At 49.9% G+C, this 12086-nt stretch overlaps 1 protein-coding gene across 3 annotated transcripts in view; it reads right to left on the bottom strand.

The window, feature by feature from the left end:
* The window catches only part of KIF21B (kinesin family member 21B), a 1294294-nt gene extending 1282774 nt beyond the window's left edge, over positions 1-11520 (bottom strand). For all 3 annotated transcript variants that reach the window (XM_085643177.1, XM_085643182.1, XM_085643184.1), the window contains exon 1: positions 11242-11520. In XM_085643177.1, the coding sequence (XP_085499303.1) occupies positions 11242-11282 (41 nt within the window). In that variant the 5' untranslated portion in view covers positions 11283-11520. The remainder of the gene's footprint in view (positions 1-11241) is intronic.
* Between the last annotated feature and the right edge of the window lie 566 nt (positions 11521-12086).

The following is a 12086-nucleotide window of genomic DNA, read 5'->3' as shown; positions in this document are numbered from 1 at the left end:
GCCAGAGCCAGCCTACATGAAGGGATGAAAGACGTCGCCGAATGGATGAAGAACAGCCGCCTCAAACTGAACTCTGACAAGACGGAGGTCCTCATCCTGGGATCATCACCCTCAGCCTGGGACGACTCCTGGTGGCCCCCTGCCCTGGGCACCACCCCCAAGCCAAAGGACCACGCACGCAACCTGGGCTTCATCCTGGACTCCTCCCTGTCGATGACCAGACAAGTAAACGACGTCTCATCTTCATGCTTCAACACCTTGCGCATGCTTCGAAAGATCTTCCGGTGGATCCCCACCGAGACTAGGAAGACGGTCACCCAGGCACTCGTCACCAGCCAGCTGGACTACGGAAACACCCTCTACGCCGGCACCACCGCCAAACTCCAGAGGAAACTCCAACGAATCCAGAACGCCTCAGCACGACTCGTCCTGGACATCCCCCTGCACAGCCACATCTCCGGACACCTGAGAGACCTGCACTGGCTCCCTGTCAGCAAGAGGATCACGTTCAGACTCCTCACCCACGCACACAAGGCCCTCCACGACCTGGGCCCCAAGCTCATCAACACCCGCCTGACCTTCCACACGCCCACCCGCCAGCTCCGCTCCGCCAGCCTCGCCCTCGCCGCCGTTCCACGCATCCGCAGAACCACCGCCGGAGGAAGATCCTTCTCCTACCTGGCTGCCAAGACATGGAACTCCCTCCCCATCCACCTCCGGACAACCCAGGACCACCTCGCCTTCAGGAAGCAACTCAAGACCTGGCTGTTCGAGCAGTAACGTTCCCCCCCACCCCACCCCCCAGCGCCTTGAGACCCTACGGGTGAGTAGTGCGCTATACAAATTCCATGATTGATTGATTGAGATTAACACCAGTAACAGTAAAACACAGTGCTTGATGCCACGGGTGTTTGCCGAAGAGTTGACTGGCACAACCAGTACATGCGGGAAAGTGCAACGGTCATCATCAACAGTGCAGAGATCTAGAGCCACCAGCAAATAAACCAAAACGTTACTAGTTTCACAGGAAATTCACAGACTAGATTATTGACACTATCAGCAATTTTAAGATGAATAGATTGGTAGCACCAGCAAATATGGAAGCTGGTCGCCATCATTAATTATAGAAGAGGGAACGAGTGGTAGCAGCAAATATGAAGCAGGCTGACTGGCACAACCAGATAACAAGGGCAGAGGTGATTGGTATGACCAACAAATATAGGAATCCGTTATAAATGCCACCAGTGCACACGAGAAGGGATTAATTAAGTGTGGGAATAGATGGCTGGTACTAGAGCTGGGAGGCCAGGTCGGGTAGCCATGTACTATAAGAATGTAATTGACTCAGGAAAAGTTGTTTTTCAACACCAGAAAAAAACATGACAAAAGAGGACTGACTTCACCAACAACAAACATTTGCAATGCAATAGGTCTCGCAATTACGCGAGTTTGAGCTATTGGCATTCTAAACGACAATGCCTTTTTGGTTTTGCTTATTAAAACATAAATAAAAGGCATTGTCATTTACAATGCCAATAGCTGAAACTCGCGTAACTGCGAGACCTATTGCATTGCAAATGCTTGTTTTGGTTGTAGCGAAAAAGCTATTGCCTTGCAGGATGACGCATGCCGTAGTTTGATACTTTTCCGGATACAGCGTTATTACGAAAAGGAAACATAATGTCAAGTTTATTTGCCATTGAAAGAAAAAGAAAAACGCGTTTGCGATTCCAAGTCATTTCAAAGGTTGCCAAACGAAATTAAATGTAGGTATGTGTACTGGCAAGTTAGTCTCCCTAGTTTACACCGTCGGTATGGAAATCCACCAGCTTTTTATGTTTTAGTTAGGAGACTGCATCGGCTCTGCCAATTGACATTGTGATCTTGAGCAAACCAATGTAAGCTGTCAGATGAGCTGTTAGGAAGCGTGCCAACGCTGACAGAAGTTGGTATGACGTGCAATTCACATGTCTGGCGGATCAAATGCTCTGCACAGAGGTCTTTTGCTTTTAAAATACTTTTAAAAAAATATTTATCTACAGGAAAGAAATGCATGCGCCAAAACTAATAATTTGATAGGGCTAAACATATTTCAGTATCTTGAATTTTATAAGACAGAATGGGAGAACGAAAGCAAGAGAGAGAAGTTGACAGGCCAAGTGAGAGAGGAAGGGGAGGGGAGGGGGGAGAAGCTGCGTGAATGGGATGGGGAGTAAGAGAGCGAGAGATCGGAGCAAGCGGTGAGACGCGCTCTGTGGTGGGGGAGGGGGAGGAGCATTGAGGCGCAAAAGTGAAAGCAAGCTGGCTGGCGAGTGGTGTGCGATGTGCACGCACCATGACGAGAGAGGAAAGCCATATGGCGCCTCTGCTCGTCATTGTGCGCGTAACAGCACGCCCGTCGCCAGTGCACGCGCCAGTGGCCTGAAGCGCTTCCCCAAAAGTGGATTGCATGGCGGCACGATGCACGTCATTGTGCGCGTGCTCGCTATGCAATCCGCTTTTGGAGCACTTTTGGGAGCCCCTTACTAGAGTCTCGCTGAGCGATCGCTTACGCAATAGCCAGGCGAGACCTAAAAAGACAAGGAGGGGTGAAAATAATCACTTTCTGGACCTGTGTATTGCTGATCGCTTTCTTACCAAATCCGATGGATATGCTACAAAATGTCATAATGAAATCAATGGGCCACTATGCTGCAAGGTGTCTCCATTTGGCTTCTTTATCTGCCTGAAGGTCTACATTTTCCTTTCACTGTCAAGACAGGACGAGTCCCTCCACAAATCAAACCAAGAAGCACTGCCAACCAGCAAACACGTGTACAACTTGCTACATCCTGAGATGTCAAAGGGGGCCAGCGGAGAGGCCTGGATCGCTCACCAGCCATCGCATTCCACATATCACGTGTGCACTGTTTAGTTGCTAGTTCCTAGAATTATATCAGAACATGCGAGATAGAGGATTCTTTCCTTGCGAGATAGAGAATTCTTTCTTGCGCCACTCCGAATACAAAGCAGCCTTTATCACTCTATGTTTAGTTGTGATAAACAATGTCAACTTTTGCGACAGTAGCAACTAACCCAGGAGGACCGTCCACTGGGGTGGGCACTGCCACACACACTGTGCGCCACGATCTTTCAAGGGTGGCACCACAATACCCTAGCACAGCAGCAGAGTATGCTGGAGAAGCGCTCAACTAGCGAGGCTGATTGTAAATTTCATAAAAGCAATAAGGCCTTCGCAATGGCTGGAGGCAATGGAGGTGCGAAGGGGTAACCAAGGGATCATGGAATGAAAGAAGTGAACTGGAGAGGTGAAGGAGGAAGGAAGACAGGAGACACACGTTCATGGAGCTGATGGTGGCTGAGGCGCCGGTGCCGCCTCGGTAGGTAGGGATAATGATTTCACAAGGTGCTGCTGGGCTGGGTTTGCTGTGTGTGGGGACGAGGGCAAAATTGATGGATAGAGCGCGGACGGGAGTAAGTGAAGAAGAAAAAGAGGTGTTGAAGTTAGAAACAAGGAAAGAAAGACGGGGAAACGAGGAAGGGAGGGAGGGAGGGATAAAGCATAGACCCCGCCCTCGGCGAGGGTTCTTCGAGCAGAGATGCAGTGCACAGGATATGCATCTTATCGCGGGTCCTTTGCAGTGACTGCAACATGATGTCAACGGCTTTGCACCCTCCTGGAGAGCGGCGAGGCCGCAAGCAGCACGAGGGGGCGGGGGCAGCACGAGAGCAGCACGCGGGGGGCGGAAGCAGCCCGAGGGGTGGGAGCAGCGTGTGTGTCCAATGAAGATAATGGCTCAGGGTGCCAGAGGTCTGCCTCACCAGCAGAAATCAAATACCCCTTCAAAGCATCTAGTGGGAAATCTGTCTTTAGTTAAACTAAAACAAAAAGCTGGAAATCAATATTAATCAGGCTAAGCGATGTCAGACACAGAAAGGAAACAGAAGCCTGGTGAGACGGAGACACCGGATGTTTGTTTGCAGGATTTTACATCAAGAAAACACTCCGCTTCCCCAAAACAATGCAGGTGTGTTTTGTCACCGCAGTGTAGGAGGCACCGAAGGCGGGGGTGGTGGTGGTGGGGGGCAGAGACGTTTTAATGCATGGGCAAAGTGGGCTCTTGCCCAGGGCCCCAGCCTTTCAGGGGGCCCCCTGACAAAGTCAGCTCTGTTCTCCAGAGTTTTGCCCGAATGACCTTGAATATTGCTTAAACAGATTGTTTTAAATACCGTTTTCCTTTAATTTATTTTTTATGTACTTGATGTGTGGAAGTCTAGTATAGCCATTTTGCAGAGAAATGTTGTGCTTGTTTCATACAATACACATAAAAAAAGTTTCTTTTAGATCAAAACTAGGCCTAACATATAAGAAATGGGAGGGCATCACATAAATTATTTGCAGTAATATTGGTGAGCTGCTGATGTGTTACAATATTGAAAACACACATAACTATCCCTGAACATTAGATGTAAACACATTTAGGGGCTTATTTATGAGAAGTGGTGCATCTTGGATATGTCATATTTACTGTATGATGCATCATGTTGCAAGGATTTACAGATACGTCAGTATTTCTGACATATCTGTAGGCGCAAAAGTGATGCATTGCTGGGGTATGTCTGAAAATAGATGCAACTCCAGCAATGTGTCCTTTCACATGGGGTTTGCCTGCATCAGTCTTACACCTGCTGTGAGGCAGGTGTAAGATATTGACGCAATGGCGTCCTAGAAGTGGCGCACTGAGTTCTCATAGATTTCAATGCGTCACTTCTACAAAGCTTTTTGCGGAACAACACCCACCCTGCATACATTATACCTGGAGCAGGTATAATGTGGTGCAGGGGTTTACAAAGTGATGCATCTGCCTAGATGCGACACTTTGTAAATAGGGGGCAACATGGCACATTTTTTACGCTGCCAGTACGTTCAGAAAGTGACGCACCCGCAGCATAAAAGTGAAGCAAGGCCTCATAAATAAGGCCCTTAGAATTTGAACAAGTGTTCCTATGCACTGTCAGGGCCCTAATGAAATGAAATAGTGTATTTAATAAATCGTGCAGGTACTCAGACTAGAGTGTCCTGGCGCTTGACAGCGAGAGGAAAATGTGCGTAAAAGACCCATCAGTTATTAAAAAGCCAGGTTTTTCCTGAAAGAGGAGGTCTGTGGTTAGTCTCAGAGACTCAGGGAGGCTATTCCACAATTTTGCGCCTAGAAAGCCGAAGGATCTGCCTCCAGTGCGGGAACGGCATATTTTAGGCACGATGGCCAGGTTGGCATTGGAAGATCTTAGGGGTCTAGATGTTGTGGAGCGATTAACGCGCTTATTTAGGTAGCCGGCTCCTGAGCCAGGGAAAGCTTTAAAGAAGATGGTCATCACTTTGAAGTCGATCCGTTCTTTTATGTGGAGCCAGTGTAGAGACTTAAGAATAGGGGTCATACTAGATCTGGGTTTAGGTCTCAGGAAGGCTCTAGCCGCCACGTTTTGTACCACTTGTAGGCACTGGATAAGGAATTTGGGAAGACTGAGGTACAAGCTGTTGACATAGTCAAGCTTTGATGTCACCAGAGCCTGCAGCACGATCTTTCTGCTCTCAAGCGGTAACAGTGGCAGGAATTTTTTTAGCATCCAGAGTATGCCAAAGCAAACGGCAGTTAGATTTTAGATTTGAAAGCAAATGGAGAGTGTCTTGTCTATGACATTTCCTAAGTTTTTTATTTTCTCCTTTTCTACGGGCAGGGGCGGCAGATCTTATGGCCACCAAGAGCTCCAGTCAGGTGTTTCTGGATTACCAAAGAAAATAACTTCAGTTTTGTAAGGATTGCACTTCCGCTGATTGATCATAAGCCAGTTAAAAACCTTTGTGAGGCAAGACCTAATCATTGCCCCGTCAAAGTCGGTTCCTTTTTCACACGTAAAAATCAGCTGAGTGTCATCAGCATAGGAAACAATTTTGGTGCCCTCTTTCTCTATCAGAAATGCAAGGGGGATAGATATATATTAAAAAGGATAGGACTGAGAATGGAGCCCTGAGGGACACATACATTCATGGCCGGAACCGGGGATGAGAAAGGGGGGAGCCAGATGTCCTGAGATCTATTTGCCAAGAAAGATGACATCCATGTTAAGGTGGTCCCCCCAGGCAGATGTTAGCAAGTCTCTCCAGGAGCCTCTCATCTGGGACCGTATCGAAGGCTGCCGACAGATCGAACAGTATCAGAACAGCCTTGCCTTCCTGGTCCAGCTTACCCTTGAGAAATTAAGTCACTTACAGCAGAGCGGTCTCCGTACTGTAGTTAGCCCTAAAACCGGATTGGGACTCATGAAGGAGCTTCCCATCTTCAATGTATTTTTGGAGAGCCTGGTTTACATGCTTCTCTAATACTTTGGAGAGGGCCGGAAGAAGGGAGATTGCCCTGTAGTTGGTAGGGTCCGTCGGTTTGGCCTTAGCCTTTTTTATCAGTGGAAGAATCTTAGCACTCTTTCATAATTTCGGAATGTTGCCTGAGGCGATGGAAGCATTAAAGAGCTGGTTTACCGTGGGGTTTATGGTGGGAGCTGATAGATTCAGGATATTCGCTGGACATGGGTCGGTAGGAGAGCCAGACTTAATGCTTTGGAGAAGGGTCAGTGACTCTTCAAGCTGAAACTCAGGGAAAGCTAGTGAAGATGGAGGATCCAAGAGGTGAAATATGCTTGGTAGAAGGCCAGTTCTTCCTCTGAGGTGTTAGTGAAGGCATGTTGGATAACGGAGATCTTTTTGATGACGAATTGAGCTATTTGCTTAGACCATTCTTCCGTGCATGGCCCTTCCTTTGTGCTGGCTTTCGGGGCGGTAAAGGATTTAACTATACTAAAGATTTCCTTACTTTTATTCTGGGCAATTTCTATCTTGGTTTGAAAGACGTTTTTCTTGGCTGCCTTCACGAGAATGTAATGAGCTTTTAAGTTGTCTTTATACACCTTCCTGTCCTCAGGTGGATAGGATTTACGCCATTTCTGTTACATTTTTCTACAATTTCTTTTGCTAGATCTGAGGGAATCATTAAACCATGGAGCTGGTGGGGCAGAACTCTTTGAGGAGCGGGAAACAACTGGTACCACTGCATCAATGTTGGTTCGGAGCCATGAATCTATTGAGAGTGTGTCCGAGTCGGGGCAGCCAGACAGCTCCGGTGAGGAATGACCGATGTCATCTGCTAAAATCGGGATGGATATTTTATGGAACGTCCTGAAATTAGGGTCCCTCTGCCCTGCGTTAGCCCGAGGGCTGCGGCAAAGTTGGGAATGACGAATTTTAATAGGAGATGGTCAGACTAGATAATGGGAAGAAGTAAGCTTACTGATATGTCAAAGTTGTGAAAGATTTGGTCTAGAGTATGGCCCTTCTCATGGGTGGCCGAAGAAATAGATGGAAACGTGTTGCAGGCCTGCAGAGTGTCCAACAAGGAAATTGTTTGAGGGTCTTTTCCATTGTCCATATGTATATTGAAATCTCCCAGAATAAGTCAGTTGTTGTATTTTAAGGCCAGGGAGGCGGTGGCTGTATTAAGCGTAGTAATAAAATTTCCAATTGCACTGGGAGGTCTGTAAATCAGAAAACCAGCAGTGCTATGATGGGGGGATAAGGTACGGCGGAAGCCTAAGGACTCTGCGCTCTCGATGTTTTCCATCGGGATGGGAGAGCAGTCTAGTTTTTTATTGTAAATTATGGCGACACCGCCCCCCTTCCCAATCTCTCCTAAGGATTTTATAACCCGTAGGGATGGCCGAGGTGATAGTAGGGTTGGAGGCTTCAGACAGCCAGATGTCAGTGAGATATAAAAAATTAGGCTGTTCGTCTAAAAGTAGGCCATAAATGTGTAGTTCATGCTTTTGCATAGAGTGACAATTTAAAAGGGTGGCCTTTAAGTCCTCTATTTTCTTATTGTTTTTACACTTATTGTTGCGTGGGAGGATCTTGGGTGCGAGATTCCTGGGCTGGAGGAGAGACCAGTTGCACTTATTGCATCGAAAGTCTACCTCCAAGCTCGGATCAGCTGCTGTACACTGACATAATGGTAGCCGCCTAAGGCTAAGCAGTTTTTTCTATTGTAATATAGTGGAAGAAACTCACCGGTGGGGAAATGGGCAGCATGGCCAGCGCCGGTCGCCTCCGGGACGCCTCACGGCACAGACAGGCTTGCCTTTGGCGCGCTCGCTGCGTTTGTTTGTATCGGGAATATATTGGCTAATGCATATGATGCAAACTGGATCGCTAACGCAGCTGAGGAAGTGGAAACTGCGTTGCCAGAAGTGAGGAGCCCGATAGTAGCCCCAGCCCTCCGCACAATCGGAGTATCAGCCGCGGTGGACCAGGACTGGAGGAAAAGCAAGATGCGAATCAAAGCAGCTAAGGATTTGTAGGCAAGCAGAATCAAGAAAAGTGCAAGTGTGCGTAGGTAGGAGAAATTGTTAAAAAGCACAGAGTAATTCAGCCACACATATACAATTTAAAAAGTATTAATATAGCAGGGCAGGAAACACTAAATTCTACCGCTGTCAGCTGAGCGCGTCCGTTTACATCGGGAATATATAGGCTAATGCCTATGATGCAAACTGGATCGCTAACGCAGCTGAGGAAGCAGAAACTGCGTGGGAAACAGGGGCTCAAATTGGATCATAAATTCAAAGCTGTTCTGAACAAGGGCCCCCAAAATATGTTTGGCCCAGGGCCCCCAAAATCCTTAAGATGTCCCTGGTGGGGGGTGGGGAATGGGATCAGGAAACGAACTGTGGCATCAAGCAACCAGGGGGCAGGCCAGTGGTGAAACGAGGCAGCAACACTCACCGGGCATGGCTGTGCAGGTGGATGTAAACCAGGCAGAAGCACCATGGGGGTCTGTGCAGGTGGGTGGAATAGAGCCACCAGCACCCATACCAGTCACAGTGCAGATTGGTTTATGGCAGGCGCACAGATGGGTCGCATGGGTGACGTTGCTCACTTCAGATGGGTGGGAGCCACACCACAGCACACACGACAACATTGCTAAATTAGAGACATTCAGATGCCGACTTCTATGAGCATAGTATTGGGTGTGCGGATCACAGGGGCTATCACCTATGGATGCCTGGGTAGGTGCTTGAATAACAGGTAGCAGCACCCATAGGTCCCTGTGCTGTTGGGTGGATCGCAACCAGCACCACCACAGATCCCTGTGCAGACGAGGTCACAACCAGCACCACCCACAGGTCCACCCATGGGTGCCTGTGCTGATGGGTGGATCACAACCAGCCCCACCCACTTATCCACACTTGGGTCACTGTGCTGATGGGTGGATCACAACCAGCACCACCCACAGGTCCACCCGTGGGTCCATGTGCGAATGGGTCGTCACAGCCAGCACCACACATGGCTCCCTGTGCAGACTGTTGGTCACAAACGGAAGATCCTTTAGGATTCCTGTGGAAACGGTTGATCACAGACATCAACACCAACGGTTTTAAGTGGAGATGGGTGGCACACAGACATAAGCATGCAGAATTCATGCGCAGACGGGTGGACTCCAAGCAGAAGATGCACGGCTGGGCACTCTGCATTCTTCAATCGGCGTCGTCCACTGTTCTGGACACCCAGGGGTGTTCTAGATCTTAAGCAGAGTGCCAGAGTAAACCAATGATGCATGGACGCTGTGTAGCCCCTATCCCTCCTTTTAAGTGCTCCCACCCTCCTTATCAGGTCTCTTCATTTCACCGAGCTGCATCGAAGGCTAATCCATTGCGGCCCTTTCACAAAAGACCCTCTTTGCAAATGCAGTGCCCTTCACGTGGCGCCAGCACTGTCTTTGTGCCCACAGTAGCCTCCCTCCGAGTTCGTTCTGCCATACATCGGCTGCCCAACCTAGGCGCTTCGACTTTTCCGAAACCCCATCGACACCAAAGCCCCCCGCCCCATTTGCATTGCAGCTTTTACTCTGCCACCAAAGCGACCATTTTTACACTAACCATGCTGCCCCTTTGCCTTCCAGACCCCTCAGACTCACATCGTTCTCCTCGTTGGCAGTGCAGTGCCCCCTTCTGACATTGTCGAAAACCCTTTTGCCAGGATAGAGTCCCCCTTCTGCCAACAAAGTGACCTTTCTGAATTTTTTGTACCCCCTTTGGACAATGCATTGCCCCTTTCCTGTGTCCCTTCTGCACTGCTGTGCCCCGCCCCCTCCTGCCAGCCTGCTACAAAGGATTTCTCCGGGCAGCCTCCCATGCAGTGGGATGTCAGGTTCTGCCTTTGCCCAAGAAATTTCTGTCTGCATGAGCAACCCGTGTCTAGAACAAAAGGATGTGCCAAGTGCTGACCCCAATTCAACCCCCCTAATGGCATCACTGTGCCAGTCTGGCCCTCGCCACTCACCAAAGCTATGTAGCACACCTCTGACCACAGCCTCTGCTGACCTCACGCCCTCCAGTACACAAAGGAGCCCGCCATTCAAAGCAGTGCCAACACACTACTTATTTGTTAATGGCTGTCCGCAAAAAAAGATTGACGTGCCCACACTGCAGCGGATTACCTCACCACTGCCACCTGACAAAAGAAAAGCAGACCCTGTGCCAGCGCACAATGCAGCCCAGCCATCACCTCGCTGTAATAAAGGAGGCCCCCCGTGAAGCCCCCACCCCCTGCTCTTTCACTCACACCAAGCTACTGCATGGCATTACAGCTCAGCTATCCTGGTTTTAGATAAGCCCATTGCGCCCCTTCCACCACTGTCAGCAGCCCAAACAAAGGCCTGTGCCAATGATACCCGAGCACCCCTACCTGAGCCAGGGGTGCAGGGCGCAAGTGACAGCGAAAAAAACTCCCAGATGTACCAGGGTAATAATTTTCGCCCACCCGTCTGACTACAAACAAAGCCTTAGGCCACGGACACCCCGACACCCACCTGACCTCGAGCCCCCTGTAGAAATGAGGGGGCAAACCCGTGGGTGCCTTTGGACGACTTCCTCTCACTGCATCAAATGTTCTTTCAGGAGCCCTCGAAATCACCCCCGATACCCCCCTCCACACACAAACATCACAAAAAAATTGCACAACACACACCCCTCCGTGTCATTGCAGGTCATCACCCTCCTCCTCGCTTACCACCTCCAGCATCCTCTGACCAGAGACAATGACAAGAGACAAGGGCACCCAGACTCCCACCCTGCCTGAACGAACACTCAATGCCACCTCCCTCGCAGAGATGGCTCCCAGGTCCCGGCTCTTACCTGAGTGCCACCTGCACACAGCAGTCCCCTTGCGCTGCCATCCTTGCTGTGGATCGTTGTCGAGGGGATTATCATGCATCAATGCCTATCGCACAGAGGTGAGCATGAGCAGGCCGGGTCCAGGTGCTGCCACCCCGGGGTGAGTTCGGCTCATACTGAGGGCCCTGGATCTCACGCCGCCCCTAAACTACTGCCCCCTAGATGAGTTCTATCTCCTCTCGCTACAGCCCGGCTCTGCGGTGACAGCGATGAGAAGGAAGGGCGGCAGCGGCTCCCAGAATTAAGCTGACCGGCCCAGAAGGAAGGGAGGGGCCGGGCGTCCAGGGGAAGGCAGGCAAGCAGAAACCACGCCCAGAAGGGGAAGCCGTAGCCAATGGAGACAGGAAGGGGTGGGGCCGCAGGTTTAAGAGCTCAGCAGGAGGTTTCAGTCTGCAGTGAGGATGAGAGGGTACTGGGAAGTAGGGCGGATAAAAACGTGAGCTTCGTGCTGCTGCACACAAGCAGTTATCACAAGGAACCGGAGAAGAGTCAAGCAAGCACGTGTCTTCAGTTGGGCACCAGCACGCGCGTTTACAATTATTATTTTGGGAATGCTTTGTTTTTGGAGTGGCACTTAGACGTCGCGCTCTGGATTCGGCGCTTCAAGTTATTACATGTATGCCGTGTGTTTGCCCTCTCACCCCTCGGCGGCCGCTGGAGTATCCCGGCCCCGCTCCTTCACGGGACAGATCTGCAGAGCTGGCACAGTGAATTGATCGCCTCGGGATCCCTGAAGCCGGCTCTACTGCCTTGTCACTGTCACATGCTGCTTTATTCTTCAATCATGTGTGTCCCTTCCACAGTAC

Source organism: Triturus cristatus, chromosome 1_1 (genome assembly GCF_964204655.1).
Source record: "Triturus cristatus chromosome 1_1, aTriCri1.1, whole genome shotgun sequence".
Taxonomy (NCBI): Eukaryota; Metazoa; Chordata; class Amphibia; order Caudata; family Salamandridae; genus Triturus; species Triturus cristatus.
The sequence above is the reverse complement of the archived record's forward strand: the minus strand, read 5'-3'. Positions and strand labels throughout refer to the sequence as shown.